Source organism: Abramis brama, assembly GCF_963993115.1.
Source record: "Abramis brama genome assembly, chromosome: 7".
Lineage (NCBI taxonomy): Eukaryota > Metazoa > Chordata > Actinopteri > Cypriniformes > Leuciscidae > Abramis > Abramis brama.
Window position 1 is genome coordinate 22,562,771 of NC_139969.1, and position 19,906 is coordinate 22,582,676.

The 19,906-nt window shown below is 38.2% G+C and overlaps 3 protein-coding genes across 7 annotated transcripts; 2 read left to right on the forward strand and 1 right to left on the reverse strand.

The window, feature by feature from the left end:
* The first annotated feature begins 473 nt into the window (after positions 1 to 473).
* Positions 474 to 5,457, forward strand: LOC311087138 (MARVEL domain-containing protein 2-like). 3 transcript variants are annotated; one of them, XM_084120397.1, is made up of 6 exons: positions 474 to 1,772; positions 1,882 to 3,270; positions 4,414 to 4,625; positions 4,922 to 5,093; positions 5,171 to 5,221; positions 5,319 to 5,457. In XM_084120397.1, exons 2-6 carry the CDS (start codon positions 2,206 to 2,208, stop codon positions 5,436 to 5,438), a joined length of 1,620 nt encoding a protein of 539 aa, XP_083976523.1. In that variant the 5' UTR covers positions 474 to 1,772; positions 1,882 to 2,205; the 3' UTR covers positions 5,439 to 5,457. The 3 variants fall into 3 exon arrangements, with proteins under 3 accessions (XP_083976523.1, XP_083976525.1, XP_083976524.1); XM_084120399.1 differs by having other exon boundaries at positions 2,143 to 3,270; XM_084120398.1 differs by lacking the exon at positions 474 to 1,772 and having other exon boundaries at positions 1,783 to 3,270.
* Positions 5,348 to 13,293, forward strand: LOC311087140 (occludin). Of its 2 annotated transcripts, none has more exons than XM_084120402.1 (8): positions 5,348 to 5,978; positions 7,701 to 8,459; positions 9,286 to 9,450; positions 10,892 to 11,025; positions 11,114 to 11,320; positions 11,451 to 11,622; positions 11,767 to 11,808; positions 12,036 to 13,293. In XM_084120402.1, exons 2-8 carry the CDS (start codon positions 7,716 to 7,718, stop codon positions 12,180 to 12,182), a joined length of 1,611 nt encoding a protein of 536 aa, XP_083976528.1. In that variant the 5' UTR covers positions 5,348 to 5,978; positions 7,701 to 7,715; the 3' UTR covers positions 12,183 to 13,293. The 2 variants fall into 2 exon arrangements, with proteins under 2 accessions (XP_083976528.1, XP_083976529.1); XM_084120403.1 differs by lacking the exon at positions 5,348 to 5,978 and adding an exon at positions 5,999 to 6,643.
* Positions 12,404 to 19,646, reverse strand: nr2f6a (nuclear receptor subfamily 2, group F, member 6a). Of its 2 annotated transcripts, none has more exons than XM_084120405.1 (5): positions 19,529 to 19,646; positions 17,951 to 18,553; positions 17,764 to 17,858; positions 15,965 to 16,525; positions 12,404 to 14,787 (listed from the first exon to the last, which is right to left on the reverse strand). In XM_084120405.1, the coding sequence occupies exons 2-5, from the start codon at positions 18,220 to 18,222 to the stop codon at positions 14,513 to 14,515; spliced, it is 1,203 nt and encodes a 400-aa protein (XP_083976531.1). In that variant the 5' UTR covers positions 18,223 to 18,553; positions 19,529 to 19,646; the 3' UTR covers positions 12,404 to 14,512. The 2 variants fall into 2 exon arrangements, with proteins under 2 accessions (XP_083976531.1, XP_083976530.1); XM_084120404.1 differs by having other exon boundaries at positions 15,965 to 16,528.
* Positions 19,647 to 19,906: the final 260 nt, after the last annotated feature.

The following is a 19,906-nucleotide window of genomic DNA, read 5'->3' on the forward strand; positions in this document are numbered from 1 at the left end:
TGGCACTGTGATATTGGATGAACATGTTCAAATGAAGATGAAAACATGAAGGAGCCTACCAGAGCCGCCTTCTGTGGATAAGTGATATTAAAGTACCATACTTCCAGCACAATTATTTTTAAATAACGTGTGAACGTCTTGTCTTAGCAATTAAGTCAATATGCAATGCATCATCCCTCATAAAAATAAATATATATTCTTGATGTGTTTGATGTGCTGAAGGAGGCAGACCTAGATTCTGAAGTGTGAGAATGGTGCACAGGGACATTCGAGGCAATCCCAAAAGAGAGAAGAAAATGGGCCACATCAAGTTGGTAATGACAGCATGTGAGAGCAAGACATATGCCCATTAACAGTGGAGCGGACCTCATAAACATTTAATTGAAGAGGAATGAAGATAAACCACAGGCAACTGTCTTGGGACAAAAACGGCCCTTAGGCCATTTTCCAAGGTGAATTCAGACACATATCGTTAACAGAACACAGAATGATTGATGACCATTGAAATTTATTACAGATTTATGTAATTATAGCTGAATACCATTTAAAGTGTTCTGGTAATTTGTGGCTCCTCAGATCGCCACACTTGCAAAACCCTCTGGAGAACCTCTAGGCCCCCTTTTAAAAAGGGCAGGTGTCCATAAGTTTCTACAAGAAGTTGAAAGACTCCTCCAGTAACCTAAAATAAATAAATATGAGAGACAATATGTACTGGAGCTCATTAAGCACATAATAGGACATTTAAGGGACCCTAAAGTTTTAGGTTCTCCACAGGATTTCACCAGTCTTGCAATCTGAGGAGCCCAAATGGAGTATTTAAATTTTTGAATGAACTTTTGAACTATTTAAATTGTTCAACGACTTGCCATTTTCTTCCATATTCATTTGGAATTACCAATATTTTACCAATTCAAACATGCAAGATGTCATGATGTTTGTTTATTAATCTAATGAGTATTTCTCAATTATTAGGCCTTCATCTAAAGTTTTTGAGGTTAAAATAAGAAACGTGAAATCATAGCCTACAGGAGTATTGAAATATAATTCACAGGCCTCATGATCTATTTTGATCTATTTTGCTAAAGGACAAATTACTGATAAAGCATTCCTTCTCCACAGTGATAAGAGTGTTTGTACAGCCCTTAAAAATGAATGTAGTCAGTTACCAAATGCAAAGCAACATCAACAGTAAATAGACTGACTGCTTCTGTGTTCACATGAAAAATCTGTATAACTGTGCAACATATTTCCTCTTTTTCCTGCTGACTATCATTGAGACAGCTTATGCATTTCTTCATATGGGAGGAGTGAAATTCTTTTTACAGACAACACAAGTAACAACACATATCCATTAAATGTAGCTTGCCGTACATTGATTCATGAGGAACTATGCTGGTCAATACTCATCTACTGCCCTCTAGTGATTAGGTGCTGAGTAACAGAAAAAGACGCGATGGCTAAACACGACACAATTAATACATTTTAAAGTAGTTACATGATTCCGGTGAAATAATATCAGTCGTTTTGGATAATTTCCTTCGAGGGTTTCAGGAATGTTATCAAGTCCAGTTTCTGTGGGGAAACATTCATTGGCAGCAGCAGGTAGTTGAATGCCAGCCTGTGTCTGTCACCAGACTTGGCCTCTGCAGGTTTAATGTTTAATCTCCTCTCCGGCTTCCTGCCACAGTGCTTCTGACTCACTTTTTACTTTCTGAAGCCATTTTAACACAGCCACACTCACTAACAGCAAATCAGTCTGTACTGACAACAAGGTGAGCATTCTTGTTGTTGTTTGTCTGATGTTTCTGATGTTTTACAGAACAAATGCTTAAGAGAGCAAAGTTCAGCTTACAGTTGATAATCAGAAACTGTTGTGTATAGGCTATACGAGTATGTTTATGACTGTACTCGATGCACTTTGATTGCAAATACTACTTTTAACCGGACCTGCTGAAAAGACCATCAGCAAAGTCTAGTTGGTGAAGCTGTTGGACTGGATTACTAAAATGCTTACACCAGCTTCTCAAACACAACATAGGCATAAGTTATGTTTTGTTATTATTCATAATTCATACAATTTTGAATATTTTTGTGAATGATAACTTGTGAAGTGAGATTACAATAAAAAGGTCTTGTTCTTAGTTTGATAGAGTTCTCTAAGATGACTGTGTACTAGACCCTGATTTCCTCACCAGCTACAACAAAATGACGGACCTCAGTAGATTATATTCAGATGACGTCTCGTCCTCTCAAAGTGAAGATTTCAACAGAGCACATGCGGAGGAGGATCCTACAAAAATTCATGATGATGACAATGAGGACTCAAGCTTCTCTTCTCATGATAAGGGTGGTTCAGCCAAGCAGAAGGAAAACATGGAAGCTGAGAAGACTAAAAAAAGCATCTTTCTGAAACCATGGACTGGTATGTTGAAGAAATGGAAGAGGGCAGATTCTGAATCACTTTCAACATCTTCAGGGGAATTTAAAATACTACCTAACGGCACAAGATGTAGTCCGCCTGTTTCTCCATCGCTGGACAGAAAACATTGGGATGCGCTTTCTGGTGACCTCAAGCCAAACTTCCCCCCAGGTTCAGTGGGGTACACATATGACACCCTTGATTCCGAACTGACCAGTATCCATCCGGCAGAGTACTACGCTGAGAAGTTAGAAGTATACCAGTTAAAATACTCCTACCTGAAGTCTTGGCCTGGCCTCTTAAGGCTGCTCGCTGGCCTTCAACTTGTATTCGGCGGGATGGTTTTTGCCTGTGTATGTGCCTATATTCAGAGAGACAGTGAGTGGTCCAACTATTACAGGCCAAATTATGGATTCACTGATGTGAAAGGATACCGTTACACTGGACCAATGACAACCTTTGTGTTGGTCATTGTTGGACTCTCATGGATGCTCACCGTTATCCTGATGGTTTTGGGATTAACAATGTATTACCGAACGATCCTTCTGGATTCCAAATGGTGGCCTCTCACCGAGGCTGTTATGAACCTAGTCCTTTCGTTGTTGTACATGACAGCGGGTATCGTCTACGTGAATGATTTGAATCGTGGTGGGCTTTGCTTCATGACGGTTGGCGTCAACCCAGTCCTGTCTAATCTGTGTCGTGTTGAGGGGGGTCAGATGGCTGGGACTTCGTTTATATTTATTAACCTGCTCATGTACTTCATAAGCTTCCTGGCATGCCTTAAAATGTGGAAGCATGAAGCCGCCCGCCGTCAGAGGAAGGCCATGACCAGCCAGCTGAACAGCCAGGTATATGCACATTTTAAATCACTGCCCAAAAGTATGGAGTCTGTAAGAAAAAATAAATAAACTAAATTACCAAAATACATTTATAAAGTTACAAAAGATTTCTTTTGAACGTTATTTTTTTTATCAGAGAATCCCTAAAAAAATGTATTGCAGTTCCCACTAAAATATTAAGCAGCACAATTTGTTTTACCATTGATAATAATTGGAAATGTTTTTACTATTTTAAAAAATAAATAAACGCCTGGGGAGCATAAGAGACATTTGAATGGTTCTTAAAGGGTTAATTCACCCAAAAATGAAAATTCTGTCAGTAATTACTCACCCTCATGTTCTTCCAACCCCGTAAGACCTTTGTTCATCTTCGGAACACAAATTAAGATATTTTTGATTAAATCTGAGAGCTGGATCACTCCTCCATAGGCTTCTAAGACATTATAACTTGCTGGCCCAGAAAATGCATCATTTTACATCGTTAAAATAGTCCAAGTGACTACAGTGGCTCAATCTTTTTGTGCGCAAAACCCCCCAAAAATAACGACTTTATTCCACTTTTCATTTCCTTCTCTCTGGGCCTCGAGTTTTTTCACGTAGTATAACTGCGCTGCGCAGCGCATCTGTGTTGCACATCACACGTAGGCTCACTATTGGCCGACGCTGGTCATGTGTGTGATGCGTGTGACGTGCATCTCGAGGCCCAGAGAGAAGGAAATGAATAGTGGAATAAAGTCGTTATTTTTGGGGGGTTTTGCGCACAAAAAGTATTCTCGTCGCTTTATAAACTTAAGATTGACTTAAGTCACTTGGACTATATTAATGATGTCTTTAATACATTTTCTGGGCCAGCAAGTTATAATGTCTTAGAAGCCTATGGAGGAGTGATCCAGCTCTCAGATTTAATAAAAAATATCTTAATTTGTGTTCCGAAGATGAACGAAGGTCTTACGGGGTTGGAACAACATGAGGGTGAGTAATGACAGAATTTTCATTTTTGGGTGAACTAACCCTTTAACCTCATAAAAACGCTATAATAGTGATCACAGGGTTTTTGCTTCACTTTTAACTAACAAATGAAATTTCCGGTTTCCACAAAATTCTCACTATTCTTATCAAGTTGAACTAATTGCAATGGCTGTTATCTTTCAGTTACAGCAGCAGACTCTGAAATCCACATCCAATATGGGCAGCTCCTCGACCAGATCCAAGAAAATTTCATTCAAAGATGAAATGGATCAAAGCTTTGCGAATGAGAGCAGACTGGCTTATGTCTCAGAGAGAGCTGAAGAGCGAAAGATTTTAACTGGAGCTATTCCAATTGGACACATTCCTAAACCCAGAGTCATCGCTGATTTTATAATGTTAGTATTCTTCATTGTGTATTTCTGGTCTTATAAAAATAAATGATATATTTAGGACAAACAAACTTAACAGGTGTTATAAATGGTTTAAAACCAATTGTTATATATGTAGACAACCTTAGAAAGGGCTTTTAACAGCTTTATGGATAATGTGTAATGTGGTGTTGTTTGATTCATGCTGCCGTTTCTGGGTATTTACTTTGAAATGCACCATGTGTAGGCAAAACCCCTTATCTCAATCCTTGCATTGGATTCTATGATTTTTTTATTGTATTTTTACATTTCTTTTTAAACAGAAAATATCCTGAAATTCATTCAATAGAAGACAGAGAGCAATACAAAGCAGTCTTTAATGACCAATACCAGGAGTACAAGGAACTGCACAGAGAGATCACAGCCACATTAATGAAGTTTCAGGAATTAGACACCATGATGAGCCGACTCATCAATAACAAGAGACACCCTGAGGTGAGACGTCATATTAGAGTCGTTTGGATTGTCTCTGTATTACAGTTGTTTCAATTGTTTGTGGATGTTTTACTTAGGAGAGAATGAGAATCAATGGCTTACTGAAAACATATGAGCAAAAAAAGAACGTAAGTCAACTCTTGACTTTAAAATGCTTCAAAAACTAAGTGAGAAACAAGAGATGTAGCCTAATTATTTAATGCTGTTCATTTTAACTTCCCCAAGGATCCCTACTTTCTGGAGAAGAAGGAACGGTGTGAATATCTAAAAGCAAAACTAAGCCACATCAAGATGAGGATTCGTGATTTTGATCAAAATTCCACTGCAAAGGACAGCAATTACTAAAAGATTTTACTAAAATACTAAATTACTAAAATATGATTTATTCTGTATAATTAAGATTCCTCTATTGTATTATTATGTTTACAAATTACACAAAAAGAAATTAGGCCATTTGGCTTAAACTAATCTACAAACGTTACTTTCACAGATCATGTTTTTTTTTTTTTTGTTTTTTTTTACTGCAACTGTTTTTATGGCTCTTAAAATTGTAATCCTATTTTATAGAAAACAAAATGGCCTGAAATCAGACTTGGACTGTTGCTTTAAAACACTTTAGAAGATTAACAATCATTAACTCAGCTTCTCTATCCACCTTAACTTTCGACCTACTGAGGAGCCAATAAGACTGATTGTGTCAGTAACAACGGGTTTAGAGTTTCAGGCCCAGGTCTTCCACACAAATCACCATGAGCAGCAGCTGTCACAGGTATTCACATCAAACGGATAAACTCAAACACTAAACAATACTTGACAAAAAACTGTCAAGCTTTGAAAAGCTGGACTAAGGAAAACAAGGAAAAGATCAGTGGCTGTTGTGTTACGGTAAGTTACATAATGTTTTATGCAACATTTATTTACTGCAAAATGATAGACTTTTTTTAGAATGGATTGTAGTCAGTACAAAAACACTGACATCTAGTACTTTGTGAATCTTCCGATGTCACCGATGAGATGTTGTGACGGCTATATGATCGGAACAATCTAAAATAATAGCTGTTTATTTTCAGGAGGAAAGTTGTACAGTTATATTCAATGTTGAAAAAAAAAAAGCTTTCTCCTGCTTGTTTTTTTATTTTTTATTTTATTCTAGAATAGCTGCCCATTCAACATGCACCTGTGAGGCTCTATGAAGCTGGCTAGGTTGAGTTTCAGCTCTTGAATTATTTATTCACTCTTTTCAAGTTACCACAGGTGTGCAGCTCAGCCTCTATCCAAAGCATAATTAACTAAGAGGGTATGATATTCCGGTTAGTGGTACAACTCCTCACCTCTTTTATTCACATATAATGACTGTAAATAGCTCTTGGGGGATGCAACAGAAACGTGAAGAAGAAAACTTACAGCATGGAAACCCCCAATGACTGCATCTGTTCATGTTTCTCTGAATTATTCAGAGCATCTCGCCTGAATTGCAGTAGCCTGATGAAGGGAGTGTTGTTTTAAGATGGACTCTACCAGAGTGAGAACGTTGTTAGTGCAATGAAGAGGTGTGTTCCATCTTAAATGTTCCTGTAGCTTTACGAGTAGTGATAAAATGTATACTTTTAGCTGTTTGTATCACATTTATATCATTTTAGATGTTTTGTTTTGTATTTGTTTGCGTGTTCTAGATTGTCGGTCTGTATATTAGTGATAGAGATTTTTCATTGACTCTTTCTGCAGGTTACATTGAACAAGTGACTGTCTTTGTGAGTGAGTCATTGAATCGTTCATTCAAATGATTCCTTCAATCACAATGATTCATTCAGAAACATAACAAGTGAATGGTTTTATGAGTTAGTCACTGAATCATTCATTAAACCAATTCTTTAAAAAACACTTACCGATTCTGTAAGGCTGTGAATAGCTCTGGAGACAGACAGGCTAATGCTTTGTCCCATTGTGAAATCGTTTCGCAAAATAGACAAAGTAACTAGCAATATTGTGTCTACAATGTATGTTGATCAATATCAACTTACTGAACTGTTATATAAAAGCAATATCACTTTCTCAAGTGCGGGTTTTATTGGAGCACAGTATTGACCAATCAGAAGTGATGTCTGATTACTTTTATAAACTGGGATTAAATGATTATCAGATGTATAATTGAGAATATGTGGGTGTTAACTGAGGGCATCAGATTTGTGTCAAGTGGAAATGTGGTCTCAGTGTTCTTTTACTATATTTTAATATTTGCTTTGTGCTTATTTCTATATTTTATTTCAATTTTAGTTTTAATAATTTGTATACTTCACTTAAACTTATTTCAGTTTGTTGCCAAGGCAACATTTCTAATTTTAAGTTTAAGTTGAACTTTTTCATTTTTATTTTTTATTTGATTTTAGCTTTATTTCAATTCAAGTATTTTAATATTTTTAGTTAACAATAAAAATAATTGCTCTTCTTATACCACTATAAGAGTGCTATTAGTCCATATAGTTTTAGGAGATTAAAATGTAAAACAATAAATGACAGCAGCTCTTTTTTGGCTTCAGAAAGCTACATAGCTAGCACTGTACCCAGATGATCTTATGATCTAAATTTGATCTCATTTTCTCTTTTCAGATTCTCTCATGAATCATGTATGAAACACAGCAGTATGACAGCCCACCTCAGTACAGTCCGCACTACATTGCCCCATCAAATATGTACACATCCAGAAGTTTCTACTCTCAAAGGAGCGAGTATGGCTTGTTCTCTTCAGTGCCTGATGCTCCTCAAACTGAGGGAAACCCTCAGCACTTCTACAGATGGTTCTCACCACCTGGCATCGTGAAAACTATGGAGGGACTGACTGCTCTGCTCTGTTTTGTTATTTTTGCCTGTGTTGCTTCCACTCTAGTTTGGGACATGCATGGCTACGAGGGCAGTATCGGGGCCTATGTTGCTGGATCTGGGGGCTATGGCATGGGATCTGGGTATTATGGAGGAACCTATGGCTATCAAAGCTCTTACATGACACCCTACTCAGCAAAGTCAGCCATGATCTCAATGGCAGCCCTTAATTTTGTAGTATCTTTGGCCATCTTAGTGGTTAGTTTCTCAAAGTTATGGTGTGTGCGCGGAAAAACGTTTTACCTGACGGTTTTTGTGGTGGACGTGGTTCTGGCGATTCTTCAGTGTATTATAGACATCATATTCGTCATTGGGGTGAATCCCATGGCCCAGAGTTCACAAAGCATCTTGTACAACCCGATCCTGATGATGTGTCAGACCTCATTAGGGAATCCCAGCATCAGCGCTGGAGTCGGCACAGGCTTCCCGGGTGCATATCCATCCTTTAATCGATATCTCTATCACTACTGCTTCATGGATCCTGAGGAGGTCAGTTTGACAAGACACAATTCTCACTGTACAATGGAAAAAATATATATTTTCTAAACAAAGTTAACATACAATTACTTGAAGTCTTGTTTTCTGAAAGAAGAAGAAGTGACTTTGTGCTTAAAACAATAACATATATCTACCAATGGGGTGAGAAAAAAAAAACTTATTTGCTTTCAATTATGTTTGTCTTACCCCATTTCCAGATATTTTTTCTTGTTTTAAGTATAAACTCACTTAAGTTTCATAATTCATTTCAGAAAACAAGGCTTAAAGGGATAGTTCACCCAAAAATGAATATTCTGTCAGTAATTACTCACCCACATTTGTTCATCTTCGGAACACAAATGATGATCTTTTTAATGAAATCTGAGAACTTTTTGTCCCTCCATTGACAGCTACGCAACTACCACATTCAAGCCCCAGAAAGGTAGTACAGACATAAAAGTAATCCATGTGACTCCAGTGGTTTAACCTTCATTTTATGAAGCGACGCCAGTGCTTTGTTGGCGCAAAAAAACAAACAAACAAAAAGCATAATTTACCACTTTGTTTACTATATTAATCTTAAATAGAGATTAATATTTTGTAAAAAAAGTGGTAAATTATGTTCTTTTTTGCACCCAGCAGTGACATGAGTGTTAGTAATTAATGACAGAATTTTCATTTTTGGGGAACTATCCCGTTAATACTTGTCAAATAAATGTATCTTTGATTTAAGAATGTTGAGATTTTTACTCTGAAAGAAAATATTTTTTTTGCAGTCTAGTGTCACATGAATGCTACATGAATCTTTTTATAAACAAGTGTTTCTGCTGAATTTTAGGCTGTGGCTCTGGTTTGTGGGCTGTTTGTCATGATTGCTCTGGCTGTTGCAGCCTATTTTGCCTATAAGACTCGAAGCAAAATATGGCATCATGGCAAACCTAATATCTACTGGGAGGAACCACCTATCCTCAGAACAGACAGGAGCCAGAATTCACAAGACTGGGTGAGTAAATTTCACAAGATGTAGTCTGCGGTAATGTATTATGAAATTTGTTTTTTTGCGAAACATTCTGTGTAGGACTGTATTTGCATGGATCATCTGTTCACAATTTAAAGTTGAACATAAACTTGGTTATTTAATTGTCTTATGCCTTATGTTACTATAGGCAGCTAAATATCTGTGATATGAGAAATTGTCACGAAAAAAAAGAAGAAAAAACACCTGTCACCAAGGCTTATGCTCACCAAGGCTGCATTTATTTGATTAAAAATATTGATTTAAAATGACTTTTTTATTGTAATGTATTTTAAATGTAGTTTATTTCTCTGATGGCAAAGCTGAATTTTCAGCATCATTACTCATTCAGTGTCACATGATCCTTCAGAAATCATTCTAATATGCTGATTTGCTGCTGAATATTTTTTGTGGAAACCATGTTTTTTTCAGAATTCTTCTTAAAATTTAAAAGTTTAAAATATTTTATATTTTAATTTAATTCATTAATTTATAAATGTATTCATTTATTTTGACTATGGTAATATATTTTGAGAAGGTTTAACGAATTGAATTTGTGGACCACATTATTTGAATATAGTGTAGCCTAAACCTGTGACACCAGTCACCACCAGTGCCATACAATGAAATCAATCACATGACCTGCATTGTTTTTGTTAATCATTCACTGATTTACAATGATTCTGAAGAAGGGAATAGCTTTTATACTATCGTCATAATGAATACTGAATAAAGGTCGGTAAGCAAATTGTGACCTCTCGACAGTCACTGATAACTTGCGTTGCCAGTTATAGTAATAGTATAGTTATGGTTGATATAGGCAGAGATTTAACGGATTTTTATAGATTTTATGGATACAGCATGACCATTAAGTGATATTTTCATCTAAATGTAGGCCTAAACTTGCTATCTGGTGTAATTATGAGAAATAAATACATATAGTATACATAACACATTTTTCACTAAAAGACACTTACAGATCAAGTTTATTTTATTTGGTTCACTGTGAGGTGAGCTTCCAAACTTGGTTATTCCAAATTCTTGGAATATGCAGTGACTTTCCCAGAAATGACCTCAGATGTTGTTTGTCAGCCACAGGCAGTGCCATGTACAGCACTCATCAAGTGTTTCCTGAAAGCTATAACAATCACGCTTCATTAGAGGAAGCATGTGCACGAGGGTGGGATAATTGTGTTGTGACGGATTTACAGTGTCTTGGTGTATTGTGTGATGTACAACTTCTCAAGTGGCCTCTTAAGATACAGTATTGTTCAGAGACATCTGCAATGTTATCTCTGATCGTCCTCCGGTCTGGTCTCGTTTCCCATCAGTGGGCGCCTGTTGCTTGGGTCATTTTGTAGTTTTAGTCTGAGAGTCAAATTGATTTAATTCTCTGGCTCCATTAACACTTATACATTGTATGTTCCAGCGAAACACTCAATACACCCCCACTGTGGTTTTATCAGAGAAGGCTTCACCTCACCTGAAAGCAGACAACAGCTTCACCTCCTACACTGAGGGAACAGTGAGCGTCTACAGCGAGGCTGCGTACAAAGGCAACGCGTGAGTGCGGCCTCCTTTCCTTTATATCAGGAGTAGAAATTCTTACAAATGCACACTAGTTTTATTCTCGTTGCATTTTGTTTTAAAGGTATTCTGAGAACGTGAACAGCTGCTCCCCGGAGCCGTTGTACCAGAATCGGTGGATGAGCTCCAGCCCTGTAGAGGAGGTTGAGGTGCAAAGCAGCTCAGTGCAAGAGAAACCGGAAACGTACGAGGTTGAGGATGTTCTCTGTGAGACAGGCTACACCACTGGTGGAGATTCAGCCACTGAATTATACACATCTGAGATGGAGGAGTGAGTTTCCATCAGGAATACTTCTTAATTATCCTTCATGTTGTGCTGCTCTAAAAGCCTGATTACTTTAAGAGCAGAATGCTTTGCAAGATCGCTTGTTACTTGTTGATTTTCTTTTTTTATGCCACAGCTCTTATTCAGAAATTTCAACAGACGAACAGCGCAGACAGTACAAGAAACAGTTTGATTTCACCCTCGCCGTTTACAAGAACCTTTGTGCAGAAATGGATGATATCAGTGATCAAATGAATAAACTGAGCCGAGAGCTAGACACCCTCCATGAGGAGTCCACCAAGTTCCAGGTAGGCAACACAAAACATTAATAAAGAAAAAATAAATTAAACCAAAAATGGTTATTCTATGGCATTGCTGTGTTAAGTCCTTTTTGGTGTATGAAGTATGATATAAACTCAATACAACCCATATCTTTTGTCTTTGTATAACAGGCTGTAGCTGATGAATATAATCGACTAAAGGATCTGAAGCGGGTAAAGAAAAATATTTCTCAATACAGATCAGTTTTTACACATCATTATTAGGCACTAATAAATTTAAGGCCTGTTCACACCAAGAACAATAACTATACTAGCGTCCACACTAGTGAAAGATTTTTAGAACTATATCTTTATTGTTATAGTTATCGTCTTTGGTGTGAACAGGCCTTTAGTCACTGTGTTTGTCTGTAGATCCCTAATGCCCATATCTTTTCTCATAGTCTCCAGAATACCAGGCTAAGAAGCTCCGGTGTAAGAAGCTAAGGCAGGAACTGTGTCATATCAAGCAACTAGTGAAAAATTATGACAGAGGCTTTACAAGGAGAGAGAAGACTAATGTCTCTGATCCTCAGGATTTCTTTGTTTGAGACTGTACACATGTATGCACGTCCAATGTATACATCGCTGTCGGTATAGGCTTTTATAAGCCGGGCAAGTTGTCTGTAAAGTTGCAAAAGGTATTGTAAATATTTTCAATGTTCCTGTAGAATTCAATGATCGTTGCAATTTGAATGTAAAAACTCCAATAGGAAACATGTCCTTTGTAATTTGATAGGTAACAGGCAAAAAAGTCTCATAAGCACACAACTCCATGTATGATACTTTTGTTTAATCAAGCTGTCATACACAAGTATTTAAAAAGACAAAGATATTAAAATGAAAACTGTACATGTTGCCGTTTTGATGCGTTTATGTATATTAGACCGCCTGATATGTTTCAAGGCCTAAATATGAGGTAATATTAGTCATTCAGATGTATGATAAGGCTAGAAAACTTACATCTCACAACTAGAGCCAAAACAACATGCTGTCATCGGTGAAACGCCACACCAGAGCACAAAAGACAAAACAGGAAGTGCCAGTTTCTTGCCAAAAACAGCCTTCGTAACACACATAACAGACAGATAGATCCAATCACTCCTCTTTAGTGTAAAGTGAGCAGCTCAAGTGTGTAGATATATTTGAAATAAACTGACACAGCTGTGAATGACAAAGTCCGTTTGAGTCTCAACAGGCTGTAGAGGTATTTCTTTTGGTCGACAATACATAATGTGACTATTACCAGTTTAGCATAAACTGGTTAGTATATGAAATAATAAAAGCAGAATAGAAACCATGTATAAGAAGACATGGCGTCTTATGCATGTAGATGAACACCACTTCCATGAAGAATGTTAACTGGTTTCTATCTGGGGGAGAAAAAATAAGCCATGACTACTTCATCTGTCATTTATCTCAAATGTGCGTTATAGAAATAGGAATAATTCTTGAAGATAAAAGTTTGTATCTTAACGCAACGTAAAAATACAGTCCGCAAGTATTCTGTCAAATGGAAATTTCACAAAACATAATCCAATCTTTGCACTAGCTTTTGCAAATTTCAGTCTCTCCTCAAAGAAATGCATTAGCATTGATAGGGTAAAAGAGATAAACAATACATGCCAAGTAGTTATCACTGGCAAAACAAATGCTCAAGTCCCAATTCTGACTGTTTCGGTTTGGGTTTTTGGATGTCATCATGTCTACTTCCTCCTCCTTCAGGCTTTCTGGTTCACAAGGACAGGGCAGAACAGAGAATGAGTGGGACTTGATTTCCTGGTGTCTCCAGGGACAGTCCAAAGTGACTTATGTTCACACCCAACTGACAGAGCTTGTTGTTTTGGGTTTTAACCACTGATCTATATAGAATGACTGGATAGCTCATGACGTCATAAACAGTGAAGCCACCGCGCCGCCATATTGGTATTCCCTAGTGAGGATTTGACTGAGAAAACATTGCCTAATGAGACACCGTTTTTAAATCTAAAGTATCCCTGTACATTCTTACAACGCAAACACCCTAAGCATTTAAATGGGTATTTGTTTAAAGTCGGAAACTTTTCCTGCTTATTAAAAATTGCTTTGATACTGGGGAGAGGAGCTTGGAGAGTGTCTGTCTCTAGGCTAACAGCAGGTGTAGCTTAAGATCAGTGATATAGCTAGTTAAAACCCCAAAACGTTAACTAAAACGGCAATTTCTTTGCAAAAGGAATAAAAAGCTGTACAAGAACACTAGTTGGCCTTCACTGAAGAGCCATCTTCACAGGTAAGAAAAACAGTTTGATACTATTAATTAAATAGTGAATGCTAAAGACCTATATTTTTGTGAATTGGTGAATATTCAGGTGAATATTGTTTCGTGGCTACGAATTAATATCTCAGCACGTTTTACTAATTTGTTCCCTCATTTTAATATATTGTGGCCACGTTGTAATTCGTTAAATCAAAATGAGGGAGGGAATTAGTTCAACGTGTCCCCGATTTATTTAAACAAGGGAACAATAAGTCGTCGTAACAACGAATTATTTAGATCAGTGGATAGAGTGCATATAAGAACGAGCATTATATAGATCAGTGGTCTTAACCAATTTTCACGCAATAACTAATAACTGGTGATTAAACTGTACCTAACATCTTACCTTTGGCTGGCAGATAACCAGTATTTCTCAAGTAATTTTAAAGAACGCTTCTGGGCATCATAAAACAGTTCACAGAACATAAATCACGCCATCTGCAATGTACTACTGAATTCACCCTATTACTGTTGACCCTGTTGCATTAGGTAATACAGTCAATATCAGATGTGAATGTGTAGTTTTAAAAAAAATAATTCAGACCGAGACTTCCAGACTGGTTCTGTGGTCACATCTGATCATGATTATTGTCCTGGAGCATACGGCCAACTGATGGAGCTGCCAGACAGCTGCATGTCACGGATGAGCGTCTCAATGGGCGTTTTCCCCACAAGGCGCATGAAGAAGAGCTGAGAAATGAGGCTGGCGGGCACCGCCCTCAGAGCGGGCAGTCGCAGAAGGAGCCGTCCAAAGCGCTGGGGCTGTCCGGGGTACTGCATGCGCTCGTACTCGGTCAGGGCCACCTGAGCTTTTTCCTGCAGGCTTTCCACATGAGCTGGGTCTGTCAGCCCACACGCATCTAAAGATAAACATGAGCAACAGCAGATATTACTTACAGGTTTCAAACTAGATTTTGTGTAACTCAACTTGTAAAGTATGATGCAGGGCTCAACAATAAAGATTAGTACAGGTGTATGTGGAATTTTTTTATTAGATTAGATATCTGTAAGATGGACTGTAATGAATAATTAAGTCTGTAATTACTACATAATTACAAACATTGATTGATTATTCTTAGTTAATAGGGTGAGAATAAGATGCGGGAAACTGCTGTTTCATGACCAATCATATGCAAATGTTGGATAGTGGAAGGGTGACCAGACTTTGTGGCCAGGTGATGACCAGTCATTTCTTACATTTGTTATTATGCTTTAGTAACAAACATTTGGTTGCACAGTCTGCCGAAACTTAAAGGAACACCAAGGAAAAATTATCTAGCTGGCTAGCAAGTTTTGGAGAAATTGGAAGAATGCTTTACAAATAAACAGACAGAGGTTTTTATGAATTTATGGCCGTCTTGGAATTATATTACAACTGTATAATCTCCAGTAATTATTTTGTATTCCAGCAAATTTTCTTTGTAAAATAAACTTTGATCTGAGGAAAAAAACATTTTAAATATATGTGTGAAATTCTGTAAATGTATTTAAATATATGATCAAATAATATATATATATATATAATATATTTATATATATATATAATATATTTATATATATATATATATATATATATATATATATATAAATAAACTATTGCAGCCCTGCATAGGTTATTTTCCAAGGGCACATACATTCTCCAAATGTTTGAAGCATATAAATTAAAAACTCAAAATAAAAACATGATAGTACAGGGAAAAAAAAGAATATTAAGTTATATTAAGAATATAAGTTCTAAATAATGAATTTATTTATTTATTAAATTTGCCTTATTCCTAACAATATGTTGGGTATAAAGATGCTTCAAAATGCATCTAAGAAACATTAAGGAAAGCAGAGATTTTCTCTTATCCAGTAGAGGGGTGCCAGTAGTTTTAAGTAGCAAGAAACTTGACTGCCATTATTATTCTCATTATTCATTATTCTATTCATTATTATTCTCTACCATTTTGGATGTAACATAGATGTATTACACCTTCTTTGATCCAATTGTGTTCGGTTAAATGCAGTTTAATCAGAGTAATGTGTCTGACGCACCTGGTGAGAAGAGCGCTATGGCCTTTAGACAGCTGTACTCTGCTGTATCCACTTGCAGGCGGGTCAGCTTCTCCACTTGGTCCTGGAAGATGCGCACCTGGTCCATGAAGGACACCACCCTCTCGGCAGACATGGGAGAGGAGTGAAAGCCCGCGGCGGCGAGCAGCGGGGCCATGTGCAGGGGCAGGGCAGATTGGGCTGCGTTAAGGATAAACAGTTCACTCCAGCTGAGCCGCAGAAGGGCCACCTGATCAGATACAGGCAGCTCAGGGAAATAAGGAATGTTTCGGGCCCATTCGATGGTGCTAAACAGGAGTCTCGCAGCTAGCTCACAGATGCTGTCGATGCCCATGGTCGATCCTCCGCCCCCCTGCATCTGCTGGCTGTACTGATGGCTGTAGCGGCTGTTGGGGTAGGGCTCTGCCCGCAAGAGCTGGGAGATGAGCTCGGACACCGGCTGCCCGTTGTAGAACTCGCTCACCCCGCTCCCGGCATTACCGCCCACTGGAGTCGTGGATGGACTGAGGCTCGAATGCGAAGGTGGGATGCGTCCACGCTGAACTGCTAAAGGGGGAGAGGGAAGAGAAGGGGAGAGTCGTGATGGAGTTGAAATGCTTGATAGACGCCTTTTCCAACTTCTAACAACCCCTTTCTTTTGCTATCATGCAACATCTGGCAGAGTCTGAAGGGATTAGAAACATCTAATTCCTGATTACACAAGCACTCAAAAAATGAAAAAGGAAACTGGAAACACTGTTAAAGTCAAACCCCCAGAGACTTTATAAATGAGCAATGAAAATGTTCAATATAGCTAGTTTAAAAGCAAAACCTAAAATATATAGGTCATCAATGCAAGTTTCATCACGCGCATTGGCAAATGTGGTAAACAAACACCATCAGGGTCGGCTTAAAATAAAGTACAGCTCTCTCTTCCCTTTAACTATTAAATATAAACAGTGTTTCCTGCAGCATTTTGCTTAACCAACCCATTACTTTAGTAAGACTGATTCAAACCAGTAACTTGTGAGTCTAATTAAAAGAACCTGTTCCTAAGTGTCATGTTTGTAAACTGGACTACACTAATTGTGCGGCATGCTTGTTTTTGCATGTAGTCCGTAAAAACAATGCAGTAAAAAGACTGATTATTGTCTTTGCATAAATTTGTGGCACCCAGTCATATTCAGTAGTTCAGACTGCAAACTCACAATTTGTGTATATAATTTACGCTAGACTCAGTAGAGTTAAAGCACCTGTGCTCCAGGAAATACTGTTCAAAAGTTTTGGGTCAGTACGATTTTTTTTAAAAGAAATGAATTCTTTTATTCACAAAAGATGCATTCATTTTTTATCAAAGTGACAGCAGACATGTATAATGTCTAATATTAAGAAACACAACTTTTTAACAGATAATAGTATTTACTTGAGGACCAAATCAGCATATTAGAATGATTTCTGAAAGATCATGTGACACTGAAGACTGGAGTAATGATGCAAAAAGTAAATTAGGAGTAAATTACATTTTAAAATACATTTCAATAGAAAACAGCTTTTTAAAATTGTAATATTCACAATATAATTTTTTTGGTCGAATAAATTAAGCAGTGAGCATAAGAGATTTCTTTCAAAAAACAGACTGTGAGCTCAAAAATGCAGTCTATGACAGAATCAGCCCCTTTGTTTACTATACATTCTATAACATGTTGACACATCAGTGGATCAGTTGACTAAATCTGTGTGCATTAAACAATGACGGAAAGCCATTCCCGACTGGTTTCATGACGAGCGGGATAGACAGTTACCTTCTTTGCGCATTCCAACTCGGAAACACTTTTTTAAACGGCAGTACTGACACTGGTTGCGGTGATGTTGGTCAATCTGACAGTCTCGGTTCGATCTGAAAAGAACCAGAAAAGCTCAATGTTGAGACGGAAGTTAACATGCTGAAAACAGCGTGTACATAAACAGCGCTGAAGTTCCCTCCATTACCTGCAGGTGTAGTTGAGGTTTCGCCGGACGCTCCGTTTGAAGAAGCTCTTGCAACCCTCGCAGGTAAACACACCGTAGTGTTTCCCACTGGACTTGTCACCACAGACCACACAGTCCACCACACAACTTTTATCATCGTCCCCGGCCTCCATGTCGCTGCCGCCTCCTTGTGGTGACCCGTCATCCTCATCTCCCCTCAGGTAACCCTTGTCACCACCAAGTCCATTAGTCTCCCCATTGGGATCTCCCCACCCCCCTCTCACCATGGCCATAGCTTAGTTCTCAGCACAACCAAGGAGGAAAAATACTCCCAAACGTGCTGTTGGCACAGACAGTTTCAGATGACCCCTTTTTTTGACAGCTGTGTGTTCTAAAATGAGAAGCTATGAAGGCCGTTAGATCTGCTAATTGTCCACAGCTTCGTCTGACACATTTAGGCTCAGACAATCATCGTCTGAGTCAGTCAACTTTGTTCTTCATGCAGCAGGCTGTGCATGTTGTTTTGCCTCCTTGACTGACCATATTCACCTTTTGCTCCCGCTTCTTTAGTTACACCTCGGAAAACGTGTCATTTGGAAGCTAGTTTCCAATTCAATCAAAGACCTGTGAAGAAAAAAAAGAAGTTACTCAAAACCATGGAATTGTTCTTCACTTGTGATCAAGCAGTTCAGAGTTTCCACGCTTTCAGACCACTGAATTTCTCTGTCTTTCTATTGTTATTACTGAAATTTTAAAATCTAAATTCCACTTCAAAAAAGTAATTACTAGCCTAGAAAGCACTTAATAAGTAATGGCAAATTAACAAAAAACATTTGTGTCACCTATTTCCATGACTTTTCTTGCCCTGAATATTTCACCCTGACAGTTAACTAGTTTTGCTCTATATAATGTGCCCTTTACTAAATGTATAGATAATACAGATTACACACACACACACACACACACACACACATACATATATATATATATATACCCCCACACACATTATTTTTTTGATAATTTCACTTGTAGCCAGAGTAGATTAGCAATGAATTTTACAAAAATGTCTAACCTTTTGATATTCCTTGCCAGACCAAGTAATGAAGAGCAGAATACTGATATTACAAAAGATAAACCTCTTAAGTATACAAAAAAATCACATACTAATAAAAACATCTCGGTAAATAGCAGCACGATACTGAATGTTCAAGGAAGTGGTCTCTGCGCTTGTTTGTTGTGAAATGAGGACAGACTTTTGGAGTCCCTCTAACAGTAACCGTGGCGCTGAACGAGTAACGTTAAATCAAAAACGAAACGGGTGAAACCCTAACGTAAGCCTGTGTTAATGGTTTCGCCGTGATCCGGAGCTAAATGACCTGTTTCTTGTTTTTATTTTTTATGAGAGCTAGTAATAGGCATGCGGCCTAACCTCCAGCGATCATCAAGCAGGGGGAGGGGTGGAGCCATAGCTTAGCGACATACCTCACTCCTGACTTCGGCGAACACTGTTTTTATTTCCGCTCACCTTTGACGCTTCGAATGTTAAGCTAGCGTGTCGTTAACGGCGGCGAAACCCCGGGAATATTTCAATTAACCTACCTGCTTTTGGGAGTGCAAAAGTCGCGCGGGCTTGAGAAGGACAAGAGAGAGCGCGAGCCAGTGTCCAGTAGAGTGCGCGCGCCGCGTGCCTGTGAGGGAGTGTGTGTGTGTGTGTGTGAGGGGCGGGAGGGGTTCGGAGGGATTTGACACAGCTATTCAAGCCCACGGTTGCCATGGTATCTCCTGCCTTATATGGGCAAAGAAGTCAAAGAGCAGCACTGCTGGGCACACAAAAAAGAATGTGGTGTTTTGCTCCTGAGAGATCAGTGACCTCGGGCGTGCTTCAAAGAACTGCAAATATGCATACAGGACGCCAAACCTGTAAATACCGTGAGAGAATGTAGTCGGTTAATAATAGCGTTAATGATTTTAAATCGG